The 26,708-nt window shown below is 60.2% G+C and overlaps 1 protein-coding gene across 2 annotated transcripts; it reads left to right on the top strand.

The window, feature by feature from the left end:
• The first annotated feature begins 1,055 nt into the window (after window positions 1–1,055).
• Window positions 1,056–26,631, top strand: SEMA3F (semaphorin 3F). 2 transcript variants are annotated; one of them, XM_058678595.1, is made up of 19 exons: window positions 1,056–1,617; window positions 5,597–5,753; window positions 17,506–17,666; window positions 17,780–17,842; window positions 17,921–18,040; window positions 18,716–18,808; window positions 20,260–20,353; window positions 21,373–21,492; window positions 21,590–21,729; window positions 21,824–21,938; window positions 22,033–22,102; window positions 22,233–22,377; window positions 23,090–23,312; window positions 23,823–23,911; window positions 24,014–24,055; window positions 24,246–24,403; window positions 24,576–24,643; window positions 24,804–24,937; window positions 25,350–26,631. In XM_058678595.1, the coding sequence occupies exons 2-19, from the start codon at window positions 5,645–5,647 to the stop codon at window positions 25,758–25,760; spliced, it is 2,355 nt and encodes a 784-aa protein (XP_058534578.1). In that variant the 5' UTR covers window positions 1,056–1,617; window positions 5,597–5,644; the 3' UTR covers window positions 25,761–26,631. The 2 variants fall into 2 exon arrangements, with proteins under 2 accessions (XP_058534578.1, XP_058534579.1); XM_058678596.1 differs by lacking the exon at window positions 18,716–18,808.
• Window positions 26,632–26,708: the final 77 nt, after the last annotated feature.

Raw genomic sequence — 26,708 nt, 5'->3', positions numbered from 1 at the left:
TCAGGAGTGGCGCTGGTACCTGCATCGTCCCCGGCTGGTATTTCCTTGCCTCAGATGCCCACCCCAAACGCACTTGGAACCTGTGGACAGGTTCCAAGTTCTGAATCAGGAGACCCTTTGCAGGACCCCTCACACTCCACACTCCCGTGGCGCGGGGAAGAAGTGGAACTGGGGCGTGGGGGAGGCTCTCGTTAGGAGAGAGGAGAAAGAAGAGGACACATGGAGGACCAATGCCCCTGGACTTGAACTGAGTGTGCAGGGTCACAGGGTCCTGGCTAGGGAAGCTGTGATCTTAGGGGCTGGACTGGCGTGGGCAGACAGCCCCTGCCTGGGGTCCAGGTAGGCCGCTGGTCAGTCGCTGAATCCTTGACTGCTCCCCAGATGGCTTGAAGGCAAAGGAGACTGCAGCACATCTGGCTCCTCTGCGGCAAGGGAAGGGTCTGTGGGAGCTGCTGGCCTGAAATGGGACTGGCAGTTGAGGTGACCACAGGTAGCTGGGCAGAACAGCGTGGGTGGATTGCTCTGGTACCAGCGGCACCATCCGTCCGTCTCAGGGGCTGCACCGCCACCTGCTGAGCGGCCCGGACAGGTCCTCGGGGCCGGAGCCGGCGGGACTCCAGCGCGGAGCCACGGGCGCGGTCGGCGACGAGTGGGAAGGAAGGACGCGGAAGGGGGTGCGCAGGTGAGCACCGGCTCCTTGCTCCCCCGGCGTGCTCGCCCTTCTCGCCAGGGAGTTGAGTGCCGGGTAAACACCAGGCGCGATGTCTGCGGTGTATCCACGGAGAGACAAAGCCAGGGCGGGGCGGGGGCGCCGCCCGCCAAGCGGGGGCGGGGATGCCGGGCGCAGCTCAGCCTCCCCAACCCCCGGCGGCGGCGGCGGCGGCGGCGGCGGCGCGGGTCGCCCACCGCCCGGGAACCCTGAACCCAGCCCCGCGGACAGGTGGAGCGAGGGCGGGGCGGCGGCCGGGCGGGTCCCGCCCCGGGGGTGGGGCCGGGCGGGCCGGGCGGGGCGGGGCCGCGCTATGCAAATGTCGCCCACGGGCGGCCAATTGCGGGCGCTCCCCGCGCGGCTCCAAGCGCCCCGTCCCGCCGGCGGCCGCGAGACCAGAGCAGCTAGCGAGCCGGCCGCGGCGGTCCAGCGGTCCCCGACCGCAGCGTAGGGGCAGGGCGCGCCGCGAGGAACGGTGCAGCTCGGCGAGGCCGCCCGGCCCCGCTCCGGCAAGGCAGGCGAGCGCAGCGCCACCGGGCCGAGGCGAGCGCAGCGCCCCGAAGCCGAGCGCGCACCACCGCCCGCGCCCCGCGCAGGGGAATGCGCCCTCGGTGCGCCGGCCAGGGGGCGCCCGCAGCCCGCCCCGGGGGAGGCGGCCCCGTGCTCCCCTGATCCTTCCCATGGCCCGGGCTGGGGCCCGGGGCCTCGGTTGCTGACGTGCCCGAAGCCCACGGAACCGGTTAAGCCGCGGCTGCGGCGCCGAGCCCGGCTGAGGCGCAGCAGCGGGAGGGCGCGGGCAGGGCCATGGCCCCGGGGGGCCTCTAGCGCCGGTCTGCCCAGTGGGAACTGCTCCACCGCCACCGCCGCTGCCTCTGCCCGGGCACTCAGGCCCGGTCACCGCGGAAGAGGTGAGTGCGGCGGGAACCCGAGGGAGTGGGCAGACGGCCGGGACACTCCTCGACCCCTCTGGGACCTGAGGCAACGCAACTCCACAGAAGTGTCCGGGGAGTGGGACTTGGAGAGCCGGGGAGCTGCCCGTGGCCAGAGAGCGTGGGCTTCGTATACCTGTCCCGGCACGCCGGGACCTCTTGGATCCTAGCCGGCGTGCGGGTGTGTGGGTTTGGGTGATGGGGCCTGCGGGGTCAGCAGCGTGCAAAGCAACTTTTTGCCTCAAGGCTTTGAGTGGGTGAGTGCTTCTCCACGTTCTCCCTCTCCTCTCTTGGAGCTGGAGTTCCCATCCCCTTCTGCCGGCGCCAGAGGCATCCCTCTTCCCCCGGAGCTGTGCCTACCCTGCCTCAATGTCCCAGTTTGAAGACCCTGGCAGCCCTCCAGGATCTCCCCAACGCCTGATTTTCCTGCCAGCACTTAGCTTTGGGAAGGAGAGGCCGAGGGGTCTTCCTTCTAGCCCTAGTTTGAACAAGGGGAGTAGGGAAGTGGACAGAGGGCAGCAGGGGCGTAGTGGGCTTGCCCTGAACTGGTGGAATGGGATGGTGCCAAGGTGGCCCAGGAATCAGGCAGTGCTGGCAAAGAGGAGTGGGCTGGAGATAGGGGCGGGCGGGCAGGTGGGCTGGCTGGCTGGCTGGCTGAGTAGTAACTCTTGGTTCTCTAGGTAGCTTGGTTTCCGCAGCTGCTCATTAGTGCTTGGGGAGGGGGCAGACTGCAGGCACCCTGCGTGTCCATCCTGGAGTTGGGCCAACACAGGGTACTGATTGTCTCCCAGCAGCTCCTGTCCCAGTTGGAGTGATAAGGAAAGTGCACTCAGGGTTTGGGGGAATCTTGTCCCAGCCCGAGGGTCTAATGAGCCCCAGGGGTCTCTCACCAGGATGCCCAGGGGGTGTGCCTGCACCCTAGGTCTAGAGTTTAGACTGGGGCAGTGGGCCTGGGGGGGCGGCATGCCTACTTGTGCTGCTCCCCCAGCTCTGTAGGAGTCTGGCCCGGAAGTGCGGAGGTGGGGGCCTGAGATCAGGCCTGCTGCCTAGCCTCAGCCCCCACTGCTCTGCATACCTACTTGGGGGAGGATGGAACAAGGCCCAGGTGACCTTGACCAGGAAATACTGGCCACAGAGTAGGGGTGGGGGTTCAGTCCCAGTTATGCTGGGATGGCTCTGCTTCTTGGTCCAGAAGGTATTGGGGGAAGGGGAAGCTGAAAAGCCGGGGAGGAGCTCTTGGGGAGGCGGGTCTGAAGGCTGGGTAACGGGGAGGGGGGTGCTGTGAATAAACCCCCACCCGCCCAACCCCATTACAGCCCTAGCTCCTGCTTCCCTTCCGCCTTAGCCCAGTTCACAGCTCCAGGAGCCAGCCTCCTTCAGTCCCTGCCTGGAGCCGGAGCAGGAGGCAGGCTGTCCGACCTCCCCCCACTGCACACACTCTGAGCCTGGGAGGTCTGGATCGTGCTGGACAATCTGACTACCTGGCCCCCTGTCCTGCCCCCCAGGTGCCTCTGGAGCCCTTGCTCCGATCGCCCCTTCCCTGCACCCCTTGCCAACCCCAGCTCCTCGTTTCTTTGTTCCAGCGCCTCTCCTCCGTCCCTCCCTCTCTCCTCCCTCTCTCCTCCCTCCGCCTGCCTCCCTCCCTCACTCCCTCCCGCCAGCCTTCCTTCCCTCCTTTCTCTTCTCTCCTGGTGGGCTCCCAGGTGGCGGTGGCTCTTCCTGCTCTGGCCACTGGTCTGGGCTTGGTCTCCCTGGGGCTGTCTGGGCCTGTGGATGCGTGGAAGGTGTCCAGGGGTGGGCAGGGAATCCGGGACTAGAGAAACCCCCTTCTCTTCCCCCTCTGTCCTGCTTTTTTTCTCCTCTTCCTTCTCTCTCCTTTTCTCCCCCCCCCCCACTCACCAGGCTGCCAAAGAGGGGGCCTTGACTTGGATCTGAGGCCCCAGCCCACTTGAGCATCCCCTATTTGCCTCTTTAAAGAGCCAGAGTATTAAGGGAGATGCCCTCCCCTCCTTTCTGCATACCTTGGATCACTGCAGTTCTGTGCTTGAGGACCCTGACCTTGTCACTGTGAGAGTGGATGCGGGGAACATGAGGTCATGGAAGCAGACTAGTTAGAGCTTCAGAAACCAAGGTCTGAACTCTCAGTTGCATCTGGCCCGCCCTAGGGCAGAAGGTATCTGCAGCTCCCTGAGTGCCACCTCCCCAGCAGGTCAAGTTCTTGAGCAAACTCAAGCTTGTGAGGACGTGTGTGGGCATGCAAGTGTGGACGTGTGTGTCTGCACAGTGAGTGGTGGGGGCCTCCCAGGTGTACCCTGAGGGTGAGGGTGCAGCATAGCCTTTTCTCCTGCTGGGCCCCCTTGTCAAAATCTGTCACTCTGTCAGCTAGCTTGTTGCCCCTTCCCCCTGCCAGCCACCCTGGGAGGGGCCATCTGTGGTAGTAGGCAGTGTCTTCCCAACAGGAACAGAGGAGGTGTGGCAGGCACGAGGACAGGGCCAGGGCCCGGGCCAGGCTGTGCTTCCTGCCTGAGGAACCCTGCCATGGGTTGCTGCAAAGGGTTCGGGAAGTGGCTGTAAGTAGGCAGGGCCTCAAGGCCCGAATCAGATGGGAGCGGATGGGAATCAGATGGGAGCGGATGGGCGGGCAGGGACATTGCTGCCTGGACAGTCAGGCCAGTGGAGTCACAGGCCACCGCATCCCAGGGTCCTGTCTACTCTGGGGGAAGGGGTTGCATTGGTTGTACTTGGGGGATGGGGTCCACGTTATTATTGCTGCTGCTGCCCCCACTCTCCCCCAAGTGCCTCCAGGTGGGGGTGGGAGTTGGCACTGGTTGATGCCGGAGGGAGCAATATGTTCTGACAACTGGTGCTGGGCTGCGTTTATCCAACAGCCAGCCTGCCTAGGGAGACAATATTTGAAAAACACAGTATTGAAACTTGGACCTGTTGGGTGTATGTGGGGTATGTGTATTGGAGAGGATTCTAAAGGACACAGAGCAGCTGGCTCAGATGCTGCCCCATGACCTGCTCTGGCCATTCTGACTCCCTCTGGAGCTAAAGCTGGAGTGGTTCCTTGCAGGAAGTCCTTCTGCTAGTCTAACCTGGGTTTTTCCTGCTTCGGGAGTGGTAAGATGGGCTCCCCTACTCTCTGCTTCTCTCTTTCTGGGCTGTGTGCTTGTGTTGTCTCCTCATCTCCCCCGCTCTTTTCCCCACCCCAATAATCAGGTCCAGATCTCCTTGTGCTGGGAGGAGAGTTTCGGCTGGGGTGAATCTCTTCTTCCCCTGTTCCTGGAAGTGGGGAGGGAGAAGCAGCAGCACCGCCCCCCACTTTTTGGGGATGTTGGAGGTGGGCAGGCATGACCACTTGCTGGAGCTGGGCCCTGCAAGTGGGATTCAGAATGCTCCAGGTTTGAGTTTGCGCTCTATCTGCCCCCAGACTACCCATTGTCACCTGGTCTTTAGGCCCATCGGAGACCCCTTCCCAGGCAAAGGCAGGTGGAAGAGAGCTGTGGTGGCACAGCGGGTTCAGCCACTGCTTGGGATCCTACAGTGGAGTGCTGGCTGTTCTGCTTCTGGTCTTGCTAACGTGCCTGAGAAGGCAGCAGATGCTGGTCTAAGAACTTGGATCCCAGCCACATACGACGTGGGAGACCCAGATGGATTCCCAGGCTCCTGGCTTGGGTCTGGCCCAGCTATGTGTGGCTGTTGTAGTCATTTGCGAGTAAACCATCAGATGGAAGGTTTCCCTATCTTTCTGTCATTCTGCCTTTCAAATAAATAAACAAATAAATAGTGAAAGAATGACAACCTGATGTGGTCTGTACCCAGACGCAGACTCGGGGTGGAGCCACCTTTGTGTTCAGCTGAGGAGTGGAGGCTCCTAGGGAAGAGCTAGACAGGAGAGGCTGGTCAGCCAGTCTGCCCCACTTGCCTCACGTTGCCCGACTCTGTTCCCCTCCAGGTGTCCACAGAGCTGAACCTGCTTCCTGGGCCCTAGGCCCCTCCCACAATGCCTGTCGCTGACCTCCTCCTCTGGGCTTTGCTACTCACGGCCTGGCCAGCTGCCCCCACCCAGGACTACCTCCCGGCCACACCCCGAGTCCGGCTCTCCTTCAAAGGTAAGAGGCCGCCTTGCTTCCTTTCCTATTCCCCAGGTCCCAGCCTGTGACCTTGGTACTTGGGTCTGTTGCATAGGAGAGAGGGGAGAGGTTGGGGCCTAGAGAGGATGACTTGTACCACCACACAGGATGCCCTGGGATCCTGGGTAAAGGGTTCTGAGGCCAGACCTCTAACAGGTTCAGGCTGAGAGCTCTGGCACTGGTCTCCGAATGTCTCACTCTCTGCATTCATTAGGAAGAGGCACAGGTCACTACTTCCAAAGTCAGGCTGGCAAAGGCCCCTCCTTGCCATGGGCTTGTATCTGGGCATGTCCTGGTCAGCCTCTGGGGTGGAAGGTTAGACGGTTAGGTACAGTGGGACCTGTGGAGGGCTCCCGGAACACTAGGAGGACCCCTTTGGCTGTGATGGTTTGTCAGCTACCTAATGGGCTCCGGGAGGGTGGATGCTGCCCATGTCCTGGCAAGGACTCAGCCTTGGAATCACTAGGAGGAGGTTTTGATGATGGGTTAGGGTCAGCAGAGTGAGGAGAGGCTTGTCCCCAGCCCCGTCACCTTTGCATTTCACTATGTACTGGGCAGGTGTACATGGAAACCATGAGTATGGTAGTGGCTCATTCAGTATCCACCTTCTTGGGGAGGGAGTTGCATGATCAGAATCTCCCACTGAGGTGGGTAGCCTAGGGTGTGGGGCCCGAGGGACCCGGAGTCCTTGCCAAGTTCCCAACCTTGGCCTTCCTCTGGTCAGGGGTAACTTAGTCCAGGCTTCTGTCTTGGGTGGGACCCACTCAGCCCAGGCTGACCAGATTTCCAGACAACCATATTAGAGTGAAAGACTGAGCTGACCTTGCCTTCCCTGGGCTTGGCCGAGGCCCAGGCCTTGCCTTACACAGGGCCCCTCCTCCGGCAACTTGATGGGAAGTGGGGAATAAACAATTTATTGTCCCCATGTCTGGAATTACTGAGGACTGGCCCTGGCTGGGGTATGAGAGGAAGCATCCCTTTCCCCAGGCGTGGAAAGGTGAGATGCCTGCTGTGGCCACCCTTCCAGGCACACATCTTTAGGGACTGCCTTCCCTGCCTCCGCAACCTAAGCTGCTGATAGGGGCCGTGAGGTGTCCACACCAGTTCTGATTTTGTGATCATCCATGTGAGGGACCAGGGAGCTGGAACTCCAAGAGGCTTTTGTTCCTGTTTTCCCCAAGAGGGAAACTGAGGCCCAGGCAAGGGCAGGGCCAAGGGCAGGGAGGAGGAGGAGGAGGCAGAGGCGAGGCCAGAAATAGAACCCTGGTGTCCTGGCCTGGCTGGCGCCCTCATCGCCTCGGTCTGGTCGATTCCCTCTCAATTAGCTCTCAAGCTGACACCCGCGGTAAGTAAAAGCCCAGCTCGCTGGCAGTGGGCCTGGGGTGCTGCCTGCAGTGCAGCTGTGGCCTGGGGTGCAGCTGCAGGACCCCTGCCTGTCCATCCCTGTGCCATTGTACCTGTAAGGTCCACTGTTTTCACCTGGCTTCGTGGCCTAATTTATGATATCACTTGACACCCAGCCCTTTGCTGAATCCTCAGGACCTCAGGATCGGGCTATGACCAAGTCAGGTAGTGACCAATCAGACTGGCTCAGGAAACAGGAGATGCCTGGCGGGGCAGGGTGCAAGGCCCTGTCCCAGAGACTAGCCTGTCTCAGCTGTGGAGGAGAAGTCGTCTTTAACCATAGATCTTCACGGTAGTGAGGTTGGAAACTGGTGCTTAGAGAAGCCAGGCCCTGGGCTGGCAAGGGGGGTGTCTCTCCTGGCTGCACATGAGGGGCCCAGAGAAGGTTGCCCTCAGAAGCATTGCTGGTCACGTGGACCTTGTGCCTTAGCTTCTCCAGCTGTGCCTTGGGTGGGTGTAGCAACTGCCAGCTCTGGCCTCTGGGGGCTCGGGTCTAACCTTGGGTCCCGCTTCACTAGGAATGCCAGTTCTGGCCTGGCTAGGGCCAGACCCTTCAGGCTGGAGGTGCTGGCATAAGGGCCACACCACCCAAGGCAGATAAAGGAACAAAAGCAGGAACTGGGCCAGGCATGGGCTTGCTGCCCGCCCTTCCCGCCCAGGCAACCCTGGCCAGGCCTAGAGCCGAGGCAGAGTGAGGGGATTCGGGGACCAGGTGGATGGGGGCTGCTGTGGCCCCTCTCCTGTGCTTTTATTGGCGGCATAGCCAAGGTCACGCTCAGGGGAGAGGGCTGAGGCACAGGCAGTGTGTTCTTTGTGTCCTGGCCCTGGGGAGCTCCTGAATACATGCACCTCCTATCCCCTACCCACGCCTGCCCAGGGCGTGGGGTTCGCTTTACCCAAGAGTCAGGAGCGGACTCTGGGCGGAAAAGTACTTCCTTCTCCTACCTACCCTGAGATGACCCAGACCCTGGGGCACCTCCCACCGCCCAGGCAGCAGCAGGGAGAGCAGAGCCCCTGCCAGCTCTTTTGTTCAGCATGGAGAGTATTTCCTTATTCCCAGGAAGCTGCCCCCAACGTGCCGCTGGTGCCTCGGCTGGCCGTGGCCAGGATGTGGGGCCAAGAGGTGTGTGGCCAGAGAGGAAGGGGCTGTGATGGCATGAGGCGGCTAGGCTACTGGGGAAACTGAGACAGAAGTAAGGAGCCAGAGCAGAAGGTCGTCTTGCTAGGGGAGGTCAGGGAGGATGAAGGCAGTAGAAGTCCTAGCAGGTACCCAGGTTGTTGTTGGTGGGGTCCCTTCAGGCCTGAGCAGGCCCTTCTTGGGGTTTCTAGAGGAAGGAAGGAAATTCATGGGGCCTCAGTGGCTTCCCTGGTGGTGTCCAACCCTGTCCCAGAACCAACCGAGTGTGCGGAGAGGGTTACTGGTGACACTGGTGATTCTAGCTATCTTGCGAGTCAGGAAGAGTTCCTAGATCCTGCAATGCCCGGCCTTACTTCCCCAGGAAAGGGCTGGGATGATGCTGGGCAGGCAGAAGCAGCAGCATTCAGATTTGTTCTTTTCCAGCCTAGAAATCCAGTCTCTCCCCTCCTCTCCAACCTCCCCCCAAAGCTGGCCAGGCCCCGCCCCCCTCCCCTGGGAAGCCCTCCCAGCTCAGGGATGGAAAAAACAAGAGGAGAAGAGTGTGTGACCCTGTCTGACCGTGCCATGGCCTGCTTGCTCTGTGGGGAAGGGTGAGTGTGTGGGTAGGTACTACTCACCATGTTTGCCTATAGCCACAGAGAACCAAAGTTTGAAGATGAGGCGATTGGAAGGTCACAGCCCCTTCCTGTCACTCATGGGAGTGGTCAGAGCGGCTGGAGGTGGAAGTGGGGGAGCCTTCATCAGGCCTGGGTGCAGCATCAGAATCCCCCTAGCCCTCCTTCCTAGGGGCCACAGTGGCCAGCCAGTTGAACCTGGAGCTCCTCTCATTACAGAAGAGAGGAGGCCCGGGAGCTTTAAGATCAAGGGTGACACCAGGGGTGCTGGGCAGGCGGCACCTTCTTACTTGTGGCTGGGAATTGGCCTTTGCAAACAGTGGGCATACGGGGTTCTTGTGCTGGCTCAAGAGCCTGCCGAAAGGCCAGGCCTGAGTCAGCCAGGCCAGGGCCCTGGGCCTGCAGCTGTGGCCCTCCTAGGTCCAGCCAAGCTTTGGATGAGGCCGCCACTGGCTGGGCCTCCACAGCGCAAGCCTGGTCTCTGCTTCCCTGGCATGGCGCCACCCCCCTCCCTGGTTCCAGCCTCCCTTGGCACTAAGCAAGGAGCTGGTGCATGCTCAAGGAGTAAATCATGTTCCTTGGCAGCCCCCGCTGCTTCGTAATCGTAAAGAATTTAAAGAGAAACCGCCGAGATAAAAATCTCACCCCAGCCATTGAGGGCATCTTCAGCTTGTGGCTTGGGAAGCAGTGGGCCTCCAAGTGGACTCGAAGCTCCCTGCAGCTGTGTGCGCATGAGCCTCTGACCCTTGAACCCTCCTGAGGTTGTGATGGCTCAGAGCTTACTTGGGGGCTTTGGCTAGCTGGCACCTGACTGCCCAGAGACCTCCAGCTACTCACCCAGCACAGAGGGAGGTGGTGGTTGAGCTGTCCAGTCCTGAGGCAGGCACATCTGCCTCTGTGACCTCAGGCAACTGGCTGAACCTCTCTGAGCCCGGGTTTCCCACTGCGTGGCCCCCATGGAAACAATCGCCTGATACTTGCTTCCTGGCTGTGGGTAGACAGGGATGGGAGATTTGTCTCTCACTTCCCCCACAACTTCCTGGAAATGGGGAGTGAAGATGATGGTGTGGTTGGAAGATGGGAGTGGTGTGAGCATTAGTTGGCTGGCAAAGGGTGTCTCAGGAATCTGGAGCCCTACTGTGGCTCCTGTCTGCCCCATTTCTGTGCTCTCTCAAGAGTTGTACCCTCCGGTTGGGGAGGTGGTGTTTGGAAAAGGGCTGCAGGAAGGCTCCTGTACCCTGTTGAGGGACATCTGGCAGGCTTCGTGGAAGAGGCTGCATCTCACCAGCAGAAGGGTGCTACAGGCACAGAAGAGCAGGAGGAGGCATGCTGCATGCAGTGCAGCTCCGTGTGGCTTTAAGCTCTTTTGTTTCATGGCAGATACTAAATACGGAGCATGGAGAAGTTCCAGCAGTAGACGCGCCGTTGGAGAGGGTGGATGCCTCCCAGTGGCTCCCTCCCCTTCAACCCCTACCCTGAGATAAGCCCCCTGCCTGCTGGGACACTGGGTCAGCTGCAGTGAGCCCTCTTCCAGGATGCTGTTTTGGCCCTGGCAGCTGGTGCCGGGGCAGCCCAACCTGGTCTGCTTACTTGGGCACCAGCTGGGCAGCAGCAGGTTAGCCTGGCCTGCCCTCCCTTGCACCATCCTGGGAATCAAGGCCCTGCCTCCAGGGAGCCCTTGGAGAAGCAGAGAGGATTCCTGCTGCTTTTTTTCTTAGAAATAGCAAGAGGGCTCTGTCAGGGGCCTGGATGCCAGAAGGCTACAATCTCAATCCAGATCCTGGCTCACGGGGGCGCCAGGGCTTGGCAGACCTGCAGCCCTACACCCAGGCTGCCACTCTGCCCAGGGGCCCGGTGGAAGCCTCTTGGGCTCCAGACCCTGATCCTTGTTCCTGACCCAGCAAAGAATGGCATCTAGGCAATGGCTGCCAGAGGGGGTGGGCTTGGCAGGACCTCCATGTGGCATTCCCACTGGGGCCACCAGCAAGCTGGGCTGGTGTGTCACTCTGGGGTGGGCCCAGACCTACAGAAAGTTGGCTGCTCTGGGGAGCAAGGCGTCTTTGGAGCCTGGAGGCCCAGCTTTACACCCCTTTCCGTTCTTTTGCCTTCCTCCTTCACCCACACTCAGCCTCAGCTTCTCACCTAAACACACTCTTGTACGGTCTGTACCAGCCTTGCTTCTTCCCATTCTGGGGCTCCGTGCAGATGCCCCTGTTCCCTTCCGCTGGCCGAGGCCATTGTTTTATTTCTCTGCTGGACGGGCAAGGCTGCTGGCTAAGGGTTGTATGCAGCAACCAGCAGGGTGACAGCTGGAACTCGTCCTGTGGGCTTCTGCAGCACCCAGGAACCAAGCTGGTGGTACACCAGGAGGGGCCCTCAGCCCGAGGCTTCCTGCCTGGTTGCTCTGATCACCCCCTTCCTACCCTGCCCCAGGCCTGCGGGGGGAGTGCCTGTTTGCACCTTCCCTGGAGTGGCTGCTGGCCAAGTCTGGCCTGGGCACCTGATCTGGCTCAGTGCATACTCTGGGGCTGACCCTGAGCATGCCTCTGACTACTGTGTGCCTCAGTTTCCCCATAAGAATGCCATGGAGGGGCAGGGCCTGTCTGGGACACTCTAGGAATCTGGTTGGGGAATGTGAGGGGGCTGCAGTGTTCCCTAGGAGTCCTAGGAGAGCAGCAGAGATGGGGGTAGGCCTGGGGCAGGGGGAGGGTCTTGACACCCACCAGCCTGTCCTCAGGACTGGCCTGTCTGTCTGGGTGATTTATCGGAGTAAATGAGCCATGGAGAGTTTGTTGTCTTTTGGAGGCCTCGGGAGGAGGAGGTGGTGGTGGAAGAGGGAGTGAGGAGTTTCCGGGCTAGGCCTGGAATGTGGGAGGAGGGCCTGGCTGGGGGCTGGAAGCTGGGGGCACACACTCCACTGCTCTGTACCCTACCCACCTGAGAAAGGCATGGAGTGTCCCCTCTTTCTCCGTTGGGATCAGGGCCTCTTGCCAGCCCTTGTCCTTCCTGGGGCACATTCCTGTGTGACCTGCTTACTGGATGCAATCACTTCCTGCACCCTGCCAGGGGTTGCCTTGCCACTCTGGGCCAAGTCCCTTGCCCACGCATGTCCTTCCCATGCTGAGCTGGGTTTCTGACCTCTGCCTGGTGGCTGCATGCCTGTATGTGCTTTCTTGGGCAACTGTATACTCCTCTCGGGTCCATGTGGGACTTCCTGGCCCCATCTAGAACTATCAGGTCCTGTGAGGCCCTTGGGACAAGCAAAGGACAGGAAGCACCTTAGTTGGTGGTGGGAAGCTGCGGGCTGCCTTTGGGAGACGAGCTGTGGGCCTGTGGGTGTGGGTGGGCTGTGTGTCCAGGAAACCTTGTGGCTTCTTCTTTTCCAACTTTTCCTGGCTCCAGGATGAGCTGCATGCTCTCAGGCTATCCTCTCCCGGGGTGGAGCAGGTGGGCACTGGGGCGGAACGGGCGTGGGAACAGGGTGGTTGGCCCCACTGGCTTCAACCCCCCATTCCCTAAACCTGGAGGGTATGTGCAGCCGAGCATTCGCCCAGCTGGGCGGCTCTGCCTTGCTGGCGGCCAGCGCACTGTTTACTGAACAGCGAGGATGTTTACAGCAGCTTGAAGAAAGGGCCCCTCGATCTAGGGGACCCTCGTCAGGGTCCCTCTGGGGGATTTTCAGACCCCACCGCCTCCCTATACCACTGGGGTGGCTGTGCCAGAGGTTCAAGGCCTATAAGCACCTCTGTCCCCACCCTGTATCCCCTACCGCTACCCCCAGGAGCCAGAATTTTGGGGATGGGGAAGTGCAGTTCTAGGTGGTGAAATACGGTAACTGGGTCCCTAGTTCAGACATTTAAATTAAATTCAATCAGAGCAGTTATTGAATATAAACATGCGAAGTCATTTACATGTTAATTATGTTGAATGGACTACTAGGCCATAATTAGTTGCTAATTGGGTGAGAGCGGCTGTAATTGGTTTTGTTGGCACTGACCTGGCTCACCTGCCTAGGGGGGCAGGGGCAGGGTGCATAGCTTCTAGGGAGGTCGCTGGGTCTCTAGTCTGGCAAGCATGGTGATAGTGGCAGCAGGGTGGGGGTACAGGGCTGGGGACTGAATGAATGGTTTTTGGGAAGGCCAGAAGCACCCGAGCAAAGTCCCAGCAAGGGGACCGTTTAAGCCCACGGTAAAACCTGGGTTGAGCTTCTTGGGGCTCCCATCCAGAACCACCAGGGGAGGAGGGACTGGACCAGCAGCGAGAGCCTCCCCTGTGAGTGTGGGTGCAAGGCAGATGCCACCTGGGATAGCCTGGCCACTGGTGAAGCTCTTAGCCTTGGGCTGAGAGTCAGGGTGTGCTGAGCAGAGACAGGGTGCATACAAGGGCTTCTGGGCCACCCTGCCCCCAGCTCTGCCTGGCTGGGGCTCCCAGGGTGGCAGGGCTATGGCCAGGGGCTGAGGCCTTCCGGCTGGCCGCTCATTAAAAGAGGATTAGGCCAGGAGCCAGGGGGCCAGTCCAGCCCCCTGGGCTTTTCTCTGGGGCCCCTCACAGCTTTGAGGGGGAGTGAGAGAGAGGTGAGGGGCCACTACTCCCTCTAGGCCCAGGCAGTACCAGTAGAGATTGCCTAGGCCCTGGCACTCCTGTTGTGTCCCTGCTGCCCCAATCTTGGCTCTCTCAGGATCCCCCTCCTCTATCTTGGGTTGGTCATCCTTTCCGTGGATGAAGCCTGAATGAAAATCCAGGACGCACCCCCCCACACACACATACACACCCACACCCAACCCTGTTTCTCTTCAGCTCAGGGATTAGGGTTGCACCAGCCCACGCAAGGTTAGAGGTCAGAGCTAGGCGGTGGGGACCTGTCCATCATCTCTAGCACCCAGCCCTTAGGGGGAGGTGCCACTGTCAGTCAGAGCCTGCTGCTTTGTGGAGTTATAACCAAGGGGGCGGGGTGCTCACCTCCACCCTAAGACCCCTCTTTTTGCTGCAGTCCCTGCCTTGCTAGTGGCCGACCTGGTGTCCTAGAGACAGGCAGCAGGGGGTGAGGCCCACTGCCGGGGTCCAGAGCAGGGGGCTGTGGACACGCCTCCACAGGGCCTGCCCTTGCCTGCTGCCTTCTTTCAAGTAGGCGTCGCCACCTGCTTCCCAGAGATGAGGGGACACACCCCCACCATGGGATGAAGCCCCCTGGACCTGGGCCAGGCCCTGCTGGACTTGAGCATCCAGTGGCCCTGGGTGAGGCCTAGAGGCTGGGAACGACTACGGAAATGAGGTGTTCGATGCCAGAAAAGGCCCTTCCTTCCTAGTGCCGGGAAAGTCCTTCCCGGATGTTGTCCCACCCAAGCTATGCCCAGTCTGGGGAAGAGTGTGGGGGGTGGGTATCCCTCCCCCGGGGGGAGGGCATGGCCAGGCACATCCCCCTCCTGTCCCCTGCAGGTCATGATTTGAGTCCCCTCCCCCATGGCAAAGGGAGAGGGCTGATGCCCTGGCTGTCAGGCCTGGCTGGACCTGGGCCAAGCTGGGTAGAAGTGGGCACTGGTCTGAGGTCATGACCCAGTTGGGTCCACATTGACCCTTCCCTCCCTCACTACTGATGCCACCTCTGGCCCCTTTGGCCCAAGTCCTTGTCCCTTAGGGGCCCAGTAGGATGTGGCCCCTGATGGCACTGTAGGTGTCACAGAGGAGACTCAGGATTCCCTAAGTAGCCCTGCTCTGGTCAGGGCTTCTGGAGGGGTGAGGGCTTCCTGTGCCTTCGTCTCTGGGTGGGGCGGGGGTGGGGAGCAGTGAGTACCACACCCTCTGCCACACACAGCCTTCCTGCCCAGAACAGACCTTTCGTCTCCCTTTTCCCCCCATCTCTCTGCCTGGCAGGTGAAGTTAGCCCCCCAGCACAGGCTGACCAGGCTAGAGCCCTGATTCGCTAGACAACCCTGGAAAAATGCCTTCTCCCTTCGCCTTAGTGGCTCTTCTGTGGGGCAGCGTGAGTGACTGGTTTGGGCTTTTAGCTCTGCTCCTCCAGATTGGGGGTGGGGTAGGGACACACCGACACAAGATGGGGGCTGAGTCAACAGGAAGCCCCTTCCTGCCCCAGAGCCTCCTCTGCTTCCCTCCCCAGGCCTGGGAAATGGGGTAGTAGGGGTGGGAACGGGTGGAGCATGGACAGTTTCCAAGAGACAGTACATCTGTAAGCAAAGAGCAGGGGACTCTGGCCCACTCGCTCTCCTCCCCCGAAAGCAGAGATGCCCATGAAGGGAATACCTGGCTCTCTCTGCCTCTCTCTCTGGGACCAGAGTAGAACCAACTTCCCCTCCCACCAGAGTCACCTGTACTGCAGGGGCCCCAAGTCAGTCTAGAAATGGGGCTCAGAGACAGTGGACCCAAGCTATGGACACGCATTCCCTTCCCCCAGCCAGCTTCCACTGTGACTGATGCGTCATGTCCTGTGACACCAACACCATTGACGCCATATCCCGCAGCCCCTGGGAGAGGGCCAGTGGTCTTGAGTCATGTGCCCCGTGGAGGGAGGACAAGTCACCTTCCGGCCTGGCCCTCCTGTCAGGCAGCCCCACCTCCAGGACTGACTTCCACTTCAGTTCTGGACTTGGGAAGGCCCCAACAGGGACACTCACTGGTCACTTCCGTGTCACTTCCCTTCCCCCTTCACTCCTGTTCCAGTTGGGTGCTGTGAGCACAAGGCTGGGCTTCTGACCCTACTTGGGCCTGTTCTCTGTACCTGCTGAGTGATTTTGGCCCTGATTGTCACAGGGATGAGCTTGGGGAGCTGGAAGGAACTGGGCACCCTGGGAGGCCATGGCACAGTGGAGGGGCAGTGTATGGATTATAGAGGTGCAGGGCTTGGTGGGGGTGTGGGGGAGAAGCGGTGTGGCTGATAAAGTCTCTAGGGATAAGATGTGACCCCAAGTGCCTGATTCAGAGGGTGCTCCCTGAAGCCTCGGTGTCCTCCCTTGCATTGTCCTCAAAGTGCCCCTAGCCCGTGGGGATGAGTAAGGGCAGAGGCAAGGCCATGCCCCCAGTCAGGGTATAAATAACCGCTGGCGGGCTCTCCCAGCCTGGGGGGGCTCTGCTGGCAGCCCCACTTCCTCTCTGGCCACCTCCCAGTCCTGGGGGTAGGGGAGTGTTTACTTTCCTGTTGTCACTGTGGCTGGGTGGCCAGGCAGGGGACTCCGGGTGGCCTGACAACAGGTGCAGGGCAGGTGCCCAGGCTGCCCTGCCCAGGACTTCAAAGGCGCCGCCGGACAGGCGGGTGAGGCCACAGCCATGCGGGGATCGGCCCTTTGATCCCTTGGCGTCCCTGCGTCCCCGTGGTTGGCCAAGGTCATCACCTGTATTCCCTTGTTACTGCTCAGACAGGTCTGGACACAGCAAGACCTCTCTTTATACCCCAGCCCCTCAGAGTCTCCATGTGTGTGTCCCAGCATTCTCCAGAACTGTCATCTACAGCTGCTCTCAAGGCAGGCCCCTTGGCTCATCCCAGGGTCTCTGGTAGGCAGAATTGGCCAGACCAGTCGAGGACAGCTGCCCTGGATGGAAGGCAACCTTGATGGCTGGGATGAGACTACCTGTTGCCTGTACCTCCAGGCTGTGTCCAGGGCCTGGGGTTCCAGCTGTTCTCTTCTCCAGGTGTCCTGGAGGCAGGCCTGGCCCAGCCACCCCCTTGCCTGCATCACCTGTGAGAGGTGTTGCCAGCTGTGGAGAGGGGAGATGAAGGACATCCTGTGAAGATCACCCTCCTGACAATGTTCTCTCCTGCTGAGCTGAAAATAGCTGGTGCTTGCTATAGAAGGGGCTTGTCTAGGGATCTGCTCATACCCCTCACTCCAGGCAGGCTCCCAGGTTTACTCTAGTCCTGCTGCAGGCATTGGTTGTCACCTGGAAGGGGAACATGTCCCCCAGCCTCTTGGAGGTGGGAGGGCTGAGGCTGCTGGGCTATGCCCCAAGCCCTGGGGTCCCTGGCACAGAGAACCAGTGGCCTGCGAGCTTGGCCAGGAGCCGCCTTATGGGGTCTGGCGTGGTCAGGGTCTCCGGCACAGCTTTCCGGCATCCTGCCTAACCCGTCTGGGAGCAGGCAGGGACCTTGCTGTTTGACCAGCTGTACTCTCTGTCTAGCAGGCAGCCGGGTGAGGACAGGGTATCCAGGCTGCATGCCAGCGTCTGCAAGCTGCTTCCCAACCCCAGTGGCTGAGGGAACGCTTGTAGGCCCCTATAGGAGGCTGCCTCCCCCATGCCTGGGAGTGTCAGCCCCGCTGAGCAAAGACTGTGATGCCATCACACACCCTTGCTGTGCCCACATCTTTTTTACTGAGACCAGCCCCAGGGCTTGCCGTAGACCTGGGCTTAGCTTAAGTGATGCCCCTGCCAATGACTCAGTCCCTGGCCTGCCCACCTGCCCCAGCTTTGCCCTCTGGGCCTTTCAAGGAGCCCAGGAGCTGGAGGTTTGAGATAACTGTGTGACTGGAGTCCTGAAAGCACTGAGGTCCTCCTTGTCTCCCCTCTGTGTGGTGTGGCTGAGTGGTCTCCTGAGGGTCCTACGTCACACGCTGCCTTCTGCCCATAGAGCTTAAGGCCACAGGCACGGCCCACTTCTTTAACTTCCTGCTCAACACCACTGACTACCGAATCCTGCTCAAGGACGAGGACCACGACCGCATGTACGTGGGCAGCAAGGACTACGTGCTGTCCCTGGACCTGCACGACATCAACCGCGAGCCCCTGATTGTGAGCACCAGCCAGGATGTGGGTGTGGGGTTGGGGGCGTGAGGGCAAAGGCCCATCCAGCAGGCAGCATCAACAACCCCCCCCCCCCCGCCCCACAACCCCTTCTCTGGCAGATCCACTGGGCAGCCTCTCCACAGCGCATCGAGGAGTGTGTACTGTCAGGCAAGGATGGCAACGTAAGTGTCGTGGGCTTGGGGTAGGGGATGCTGTGTGGCAGGCATCGTGCACCCACACACCTTTCTCTCTGGCCCCAGGGTGAGTGCGGAAACTTCGTCAGGCTCATCCAGCCCTGGAACCGAACACACTTGTATGTGTGTGGTACAGGTGCCTACAACCCAGTGTGCACCTATGTGAACCGTGGCCGTCGTGCCCAGGTAAGTTTGGCCCATCCTGGCCCTCTGGGGTGCCCCTCTGCTGGGCCTGCCTGCCCTTCCAGGGTCCTGATGGGAGGAAGGGCTCGAGCCCCCAGCCCTGAGCCCTGTGAGCTGGGTGAGTGACTCGGTTCTCTTTCTCTGAGGCTTGGAATCTGAAAACAGGGCTAACAGCTGCCTTTCTCACAGGTTGGGTGAGGAGGTGCTGAGCTAAGGCTGTGCAGCCAAGGGCTGGGCCTTGCACACAGGGAGCGCTAGCTCTGTGCATGGCCACAGCTCTCTGGGCTCTGCCTGTGTGGGGCGTGTGCCCCTGCGGCCAAGCCCCAGGGCTTCAGCATCACAAGCAGGACTCCTGGGTTTGCTCCCACTGATGGGGAGAAAGTGGCCTTCCTCCTCTGGTTCTAGGGGGCTGGGGGAACTGCCCCTTTCCCAGCTCAAACCTTCGCCTGCTTCTGCCCTTTTCCATATCCATGTGGACGCATGTGTGAGCTTGTAGGGCACAAATGAGAGTGACTGCTCAGAGGGAGCACGTGGGTGTGTACCTGCACATAGGTGCACACACGTTCCTGAGGGGCCTGTGGTGTGTCTGGCCTGTGTGGTGTGAGAGGCTGGCAGCCCAAGCCCGCTCCCCCAGCCCCTGCCACCCCCAGCTCTGATCCCTATTCCTCATCTTCTCAGGCCACGCCGGGAATGCAGACACAGGTGGCCAGAGGCCGCGGCAGCAGAGCCACGGATGGCACCCTCCGCCCGACGCCCACAGCCCCACGCCAGGTGGGCCTTACCCCAGGCAGCATGGCCCCGGAGCTGAACTCAGCCTGGGCCAGCCTGCCCTGGGACATCCCTCTGCCTACCTCGGTGCCCCCACCCTATCCTGGCCCTGCTCCTGCAGTGCCCTCAGGTCCTGGAGGCATCCCCGACTGGATTCATGTCAGCCCTAGTGTGACCCCTGCAGGCAAGAGTGATGAAGCCACCAGGTGGGGAAGACAGGAGCCTGGAGCCTTGCTTCTGCCCTCAGAACACGTGTGTAGACACGCCTGAGTGTACACCAACATGTACTTGACCACACCTTCCTCAGCACCCTGAGTGGGCACATGGCACGTGTGGGCCGTCTGACACCTTCCTTCTAGGGGTCTGGGACCCGTGCTGCCCCCAGGACAGGGGTCCCACACATTCCTCATCCTGGGATTCTCTTCCCCTGAAGCGGTATATGTCCACTTGTCAAAACCGGAGTCGGGTGGAAGAGCTGGGGCTGGGCAGGGGCGGGCAGGAGGGCAGGGGCTGCCGGTGGATGACAAGAGTGTGTGTGTCTACAGTGGGGAATGCTGATGAGTGTGACCCTTCTGATTGTGTGTATGCATGTGTGTGTGTGCAGGTGTGAGTAATGGCCTCCATGTACTGGCAAGGATGTGTGTCAGGCTGTGTGTGCAGGAAGCCACATGTGCAGAGTGTAGCTGGAAGTGGGCCTGTGTGCACCTGCCCATCACCATCCTGCCACCTGCTGTGCCTCCTCCTGCCTCTGCCTCTGCCTCTCTCCTCTCCCCTATCCCTCCCATCTCCCCGCCATTGCCTGTGGCCCATGAGCTCTCCCTGGCTGCAGCATCCCTACCAGCCTCTCTTCCGCCATCTAGGAGGCTTGAACAGCGTTGGCCATTCCTTGTGGTCTGAGCTGGATCTTTAACTTGTGACTCCCTGGGGAGGCTGGGGAGGTCTGGGAGGCTGGGGGCGGGGGCAGGTGAGCTCTGCCAAAGCAGGGGAGCCTGTCAGTCCATGCAGAGGATGACAGATAGGGCACAGAGCCTGGGGACACTGGAGCCTCAGAGTTCTATGGCCTGGTCAGACCTGATAGCCAAGGACAAGACCTGATGACTGGTGAATGCCTCTTGCCCCATCCAGATGCGCAGCCCCTCCATGGCTCACCTCAGAGCTATGCCTCTGTGGTCTGACAGGGCTCTGGCCAATGTTTTTGTGAGCCAGTTACCATGGAGGGGGCTGAACCCCTCCTCGTCCACTTCATGCCCACCTTTCCCTTCCCGTGTCCCCTTCCCCTCCCGACTTGATTCCCAGGAGTTGCCTGAGACTCTGCCGCAGGAGACCTGGCTAAATGAAGTGCAAACCTCAGGAGCTCTGGGAGTGCAGGGAGTGGGCTTAGAATGTCCCTGAGGACCCTGACCCGCTGGCTGGGGACAGGCCCGGATGGTGCTGAGCCCCTCTCTGCCCTGCAGGATTACATCTTCTACCTGGAGCCTGAACGACTCGAGTCAGGGAAGGGCAAGTGTCCATACGACCCCAAGCTTGACACGGCCTCTGCCCTCATCAGTGAGTGTTCCCCACCCTGCCCTAGTCCCCCAGACTGAGTGTGGGCTCCTGGGAAGGGGGTCTGAGGCAGGCTGTCCTCAAAGCCCCTAGTGGGAGAGGACTGCAGCTCAGAGCCTGGTGTGGTCACAGAAAGCAGTGGGCATGAGCCTCTCTCCGGCTCTCTGTGCTAGTGTGGGCCCTGCCATGGGCTCCCTGAGTGAGAAGCCAGCCAAGCTGGGTCTGTCTGGGAGGTTGGAGGGTCCCCTACCTCACTCTAGATATCTATAAGGTAGTCTGAGGCCCTCATCAAAGCACCTGTAGGGAGCTCTGGCCTGGTGGCCAGCTGTGGGGGCGCATGTGTGTTTCTGGTCTGGGCAGGTGTCTGGGAGAGCTGGGGCTGTTACCCAAACCTGTACCTTGGGAATGGCTGCTGTACCTCCTGCCTGTGAACTCGGCCTGTTTCCTGGCTGCCAGGACAGTCTGCCTGTCTGCAGTACCTGCAAGCCTGGGACAGCCCAGTGATTTGGCTTCATCCTTCTGCTGTTGGTCAGTGAGGAAGTCCCAGTCTGATGGCAGAACCCAGAGCAGGGAGTTTTATGGCAGAAGACAGGGCCTACCCTGAGGGAAGAGGGCAGGGCAGGGGTTGCAGGAGGCTATGCAGGGGGTCAGACTCCCAGAATTTTGTGAGTCACTGGTGAAACATAGCCATTACTAAAAGTGCAATACTGTAAACTCAGAATGAGGTAGATTCCATTAGAGATAGCGGTAGAGGTAGCTAACACAGCTCCATACTTCCTGGTTGTCTTCCTGTATTCTGTGATGACCTGTCCCCCTCCACCTCCCTAGGGGGTCCCCTCCAGGCTGTCGATGCACAGACCTTCTGCAAGGATAGGGGCAGCCCGCCTGGACAGCCATTCTTGCCCCAGGCTCTACCTTCAGCCACTTAAGCCTTTGGTCAACTGCAGAGGCAGGGAGGGACTGAGTACCAGGGTGGTGCAGTGGGCAGGGCAGCTCTGGGACTCACCGCCAGCCACCCACAGATGAGGAACTCTATGCCGGCGTGTACATCGACTTCATGGGAACAGATGCCGCCATCTTCCGCACCCTCGGAAAACAGACAGCCATGCGCACGGATCAGTACAACTCTCGATGGCTCAATGGTGAGTGCCGAGGTGGCTGGGGCGTGGTGGTCAAGCAGGGAATGTCGCTGGGAAGAAGGAATCATGCCTCCTTACTCTCTGCTTCGCCCTGCTGCAGACCCATCCTTCATCCATGCCGAGCTGATTCCTGACAGCGCCGAGCGCAACGATGACAAACTTTACTTTTTCTTTCGCGAGCGCTCAGCAGAGGCACCGCAGACGCCAGCAGTGTACGCACGTATTGGGCGGATCTGCCTGGTAGGCCTGAAGCCCCTTCCCCGGCGGGGTCAGGGACAGGGTTCAGGACACAGATGGACACCCCTCTGACTTAGCACCCCCGCACCTGCCGTAGAATGATGATGGCGGCCACTGCTGCCTGGTGAACAAGTGGAGCACCTTCTTGAAGGCGCGCCTCGTCTGCTCCGTGCCTGGTGACGACGGCATCGAGACGCACTTCGACGAGCTCCGTGAGCTGGGGACAGAGGCTGAGGCAGTGCCCTCGGGTCCTCCTCCGGCCCCTGCCTAAGGCCTCCTCCCTGTCCTTTTCCCTTGTGCCCCTAGAGGATGTGTTTGTCCAGCAGACACAGGATGTGAGGAACCCGGTCATCTATGCCGTCTTCACTTCCTCAGGGTGAGGCTGGGGGCGCGGCAGGCAGAGGACATCTGCCTGTGGGAGAACTGTGGACCCTGGGTGGAGGAGGAAGGCGTGGGAGGGGCCCTGGGCCAGGGTCCACTGCCCATCCCCAGCCTCCTGCCTGCAGCTCAGTGTTCCGTGGTTCTGCCGTGTGTGTCTACTCCATGGCTGACATCCGTATGGTCTTCAACGGGCCCTTTGCCCATAAGGAGGGCCCCAACTACCAGTGGATGCCCTTTTCTGGGAAGATGCCCTACCCACGGCCTGGCACGGTGAGTGTGCCTGGCTTCCTGCCTCTCCTTCTGAAAGATCCATGGTGGGTCAAGCCCTTCACAGGCCTGGGTGCCCTATTCTAGGATTCTTGGCTAATGGGGGAAGTACACCCAATACCCAGAAATCAGGCACAGCCCGGGACGGATCAGGAAGGGAGCAGTAAGTGATGTAGGGCTGACCTGCAGAGGACCCTCTGGGTCCCTGTTAGGGAGTTGAAGGTCAGAGGGCAATCTTCAATGCCAAAGCTGGAGGCTGGCTTAGCCTGTGGGCATTCAGCAGGGAGCAGGGGACAAGGCCCTCACTCTAGACCCCAGAAGGTGGCATTTGCTCTGTCTTGCTGTGACCTGGGCTTGCAGGGGTCAGAGAAGGCTCCTCACCTCCACCATGGCCAGAGGTGAATGGAAGAGAGGCTGCAGGCTGGGTCCAGGCAGAGGAGACAGCCAATGGAGAGGGAAAAAGTCCTAAAGTCCATTGTGCAAACCAGGAAGACAGGAGGGAGGCAGGAGAAACTGGTAGAAAAGCTGGGGTCCCAGCTGCCAGAACCTGCCCCAGGCAGCAGCTTGGTCCTGTGACACAGGACCTTGTCCAGAGCAGGACCAGCCAAAAGGTGGGAGTGGAAGACAGAGGGCAGGGGAAGGGCTCTAAGGAGAGAAGCAAGGGGAAGGGTGGGCAGCTTGGGCAGTGGGGCTGATACCCATTGCCTGCCTGCAGTGTCCTGGGGGAACCTTCACTCCATCTATGAAGTCCACCAAAGACTACCCTGATGAGGTCATCAACTTCATGCGCAGCCACCCGCTCATGTACCAGGCCGTGTACCCTCTGCAGCGGCGGCCCCTGGTGGTCCGCACGGGGGCTCCCTACCGACTCACCACCGTCGCTGTAGATCAGGTGGATGCAGCTGACGGGCGCTATGAGGTGCTTTTCCTGGGCACAGGTACCCACTGCTGCTCGTGGCCCCTCCCACGCTGGGCCCACTGGGTGGGGGGTGCTGCCCTCTAGGCTGGAACCTGCCCTGCTAGGAGTTAGAACAGCTCAAACAAGGTCCACCAAGGTCCACTCTGGTCTCTTCATCCTGAGAGTCTTTTTCTTATATGGGAATAGTGGACGCTGGGCATGGGAGAACCCCGTGGCCATCGCCATCCTCATCCTTGGGGTACCTGGGGACCCCTGCGGACAGATGGCAGACACGTGTGCATGCACACAAAGATGCGCCTGCTACAGCCAGTCCCCACACCGGAGGGTCAAGCCCCACATGACAGTAGGTTGGGGGCAGATCCTGGCCATTCTGCTCATCCTGGGGGAACCCTTCAGCCTTGGCACAGCGCGGCTCCACTACCCTTGGGGAAACGGGGAGGGGTTGGACCCTGGTAGGGGAAGGGGCTGAGGCTGGTGCCCCTTCCCCTGCATCCCCAGCCCCACTGAGGCCATGCCCGGCCTGTTCCAGACCGCGGGACAGTACAGAAGGTCATTGTGCTGCCCAAGGATGACCAGGAGGTGGAAGAGCTCATGCTGGAAGAGGTGGAGGTCTTCAAGGTGGGTGTGGCATTGCTCGGTCCTGTCTTCCACCACATACACCTGCCCCTGGTCCCATCTGTAGGGCCGGGAGGTCTTAGGTTGACCCTTGCCTTCTTCCAGGAACCAGCACCTGTTAAGACCATGACCATCTCTTCTAAGAGGGTAAGTCTGATAAGGTGGCCAGGGGAAAGGGGGGGTGGTATTTGCATCCCTTTGGGCTCCCGCCTTTGTTACAAGGGTGGGTAAACTGAGGCCTTGAACAAGGAGAAGGAGTCCTGACATTCAGCTGCCTGCTGATGAAGATTGGCAGCAAGGAGGAAGCTGACCCAGTCCTTATCATCCCCGCCCCCAGCAACAACTATATGTGGCCTCGGCTGTGGGTGTCACGCACCTGAGCCTGCATCGCTGCCAGGCATATGGCGCTGCCTGTGCTGACTGCTGCCTCGCCCGGGACCCCTACTGCGCCTGGGATGGCCAGACCTGCTCCCGCTACACAGCGTCCTCTAAGAGGTGTGGTCCTTCAGTTAGCTGCTGTTCTGGGATCTGGTGGTAGCTGTACTGTTACCCTGGGGATGGGGGTCTGTGGAGTTTCCACGGTACCAGGACCCTAGGTAGGGGTGGGGGTGCAGCTTCCGGGAAGAACCACATCAGGAGCCCATCCTCTTCCCTACCCTCCACCCAGGCGGAGCCGTCGCCAGGACGTCCGGCACGGGAACCCCATCAGGCAGTGCCGTGGATTCAACTCAAATGGTGAGTGGGCTGGGGTTGCCCGCACAGCAGAGCAAAGCCTGTGGGGTGGAGAGCGAGTGGCTCTGGGCTGTCCCAGGTTACCTCCTTAAGATGTGGCGCCATGGGTCCCTGTCACCCATCAACCAGTAGACCAGCATTCAACGTACTCTTTACCCCACAGCCAACAAAAATGCCATGGAGTCTGTGCAGTATGGCGTGGCAGGAAGTGCCACCTTCCTGGAATGCCAGCCACGCTCACCCCAAGCCACGGTCAAGTGGCTTTTCCAGCGAGATCCTGGTGACAGGCGCCGAGAGGTGAGCCCTGCCCCACAGGGTCCTGGGCAGGTCTTTTTTTTTTTTTTTTTTTTTTTTAAAGATTTATTTTATTTTTATTACAAAGTCAGATATACTGAGAGGAGGAGAGATAGAGAGGAAGTGGAGCTGCTGGGATTAGAACCAGCAGCCATATGGGATCAAGGCGAGGACCTTAGCCACTAGGCCAAGCTGCCGAGCCCCTGGGCAGGTCTTAAACAGGCAGCCCTGGTGCAGTGACACACATGGAAGTTACTGGAATGAGGCTACTGTGTTCAAACTTTTGGAGGCAGGCCTCATTTGGGGTGTCGTAGTGTCTCGTGAGACAGCTAGAGTGGGCCAACCTTGGTGAGGGTGGCAGGGGGGTGAGGGTGGTCCTGCAGCCCCTAAGCCTACCCCCTGCCCCTGCTTGCAGATTCGTGCTGAGGAGCGCTTCCTGCGCACAGAGCAGGGCTTGCTGCTCCGTGCCCTGCAGCTCAGCGACCGAGGTCTGTATTCCTGCACAGCCACTGAGAACAACTTCAAGCACATTGTGGTGCGGGTACAGCTGCACGTACTGGGCCGAGAAGCCGTCCATGCCGCCCTCTTCCCGTCATTGGCCGTGAGCGCCCCACCGCCTGTGGGTGTGGGACCTCCCACGCCTCCTTACCAGGAGCTGGCCCAGCTACTGGCCCAGCCAGAAGTGGGCCTCATCCACCAGTACTGCCAGGGCTACTGGCGCCACGTTCCTCCCAGCCCACGGGAGGCCCCAGGAGCACCTAGACCACCAGAGTCCCAGGACCAGAAAAAGCCCCGGAACCGCCGGCACCACCCTCCGGACACCTGAGGCTGGCTGCTCCTGCCCCATGAGGAGCCAACCCAGCCCCTATCCCTTTTAATATAAAAGATCTATATATATATATATAAATATATAAAATATCTATATTCTATACACATCCTGCCCCGTCAAAGACAGTATTTATTGGTGGGTTGTACAGAGTCTGCCCCATCGGCAACAGTGTCCGGAACTCAGACCCGCAATGGGCAGAGACGGCAGAAATATGAGCCTGCTGTCCCAGGCTGGGCAAGGGCCAGGACCATTCAGTCCCCAGCTCAGCTGCACCTCACTTGCTCCATGGCTGCTGCCAGAGACCTACAGGACCCAGGGAGGGAGCAAGCCCCACCTTTGGGGGGCATGGACTGAGTGCCTTGGCCGTACACACCTGCAACCCATGCTGTGGCCTGGACCTGGCCATGGCTGCAAGGACTGCTTTGGAGACTGGGTAAGGGGGCTCAGGTGCTCTCAGATAAGGGAAGAAGGGGCTGCCATCACTGCCAGACACACCCCTGCCTGGGTTGAGGGCGTTCAGTGGAAGCAGCCCCTTCCCCAGTATTTATTCTCTTATTTATTGGGGACAGGAGAGGAGCCCTGTCCTGGTGGGACAGTTCTGACAGCTGCTTCCTCCCTGCCCCTCAGACCTGGCTAGGGTGGCCCCACGGCACCTCCACAGCTATCCTTGTGCCCGCTGAACCCAGGAACTGAATGGATAACAGAGGGGCCTGCCAGGGCTCCCCAGTGCTCCCTTCTGCCCACCACTGCAGGCCATGGGTGTAAATAGCCCTGTGTGGCCACACAGGGCCTCCAGGTGCCACGCTGCTGCCCAGGCCACAGCTGCCCTTGGGTGCCATCTTGCTAATAAACACTGGCTCTGGGACTAAACTTGGACTTCTCTCTTGGGGAAGGGTGTGTATCCTACTATATGCACTGATTTTATTCTGAGTTCATACATGTTTC

Source organism: Ochotona princeps, chromosome 21 (genome assembly GCF_030435755.1).
Source record: "Ochotona princeps isolate mOchPri1 chromosome 21, mOchPri1.hap1, whole genome shotgun sequence".
Taxonomy (NCBI): Eukaryota; Metazoa; Chordata; class Mammalia; order Lagomorpha; family Ochotonidae; genus Ochotona; species Ochotona princeps.
This window is presented reverse-complemented; position numbering and strand designations above follow the sequence as displayed.

Coding starts and splice junctions, on each gene's coding strand:
- SEMA3F (XM_058678595.1), top strand. CDS start 5,645: ATGCCTGTCGCTGACCTCCTCCTCTGGGCTTTGCTACTCACGGCCTGG. Junction 21,939..22,032: donor GACGCACTTCGACGAGCTCC/GTGAGCTGGGGA, acceptor TTGTGCCCCTAG/AGGATGTGTTTGTCCAGCAG. Junction 23,313..23,822: donor GGTGCTTTTCCTGGGCACAG/GTACCCACTGCT, acceptor GGCCTGTTCCAG/ACCGCGGGACAGTACAGAAG.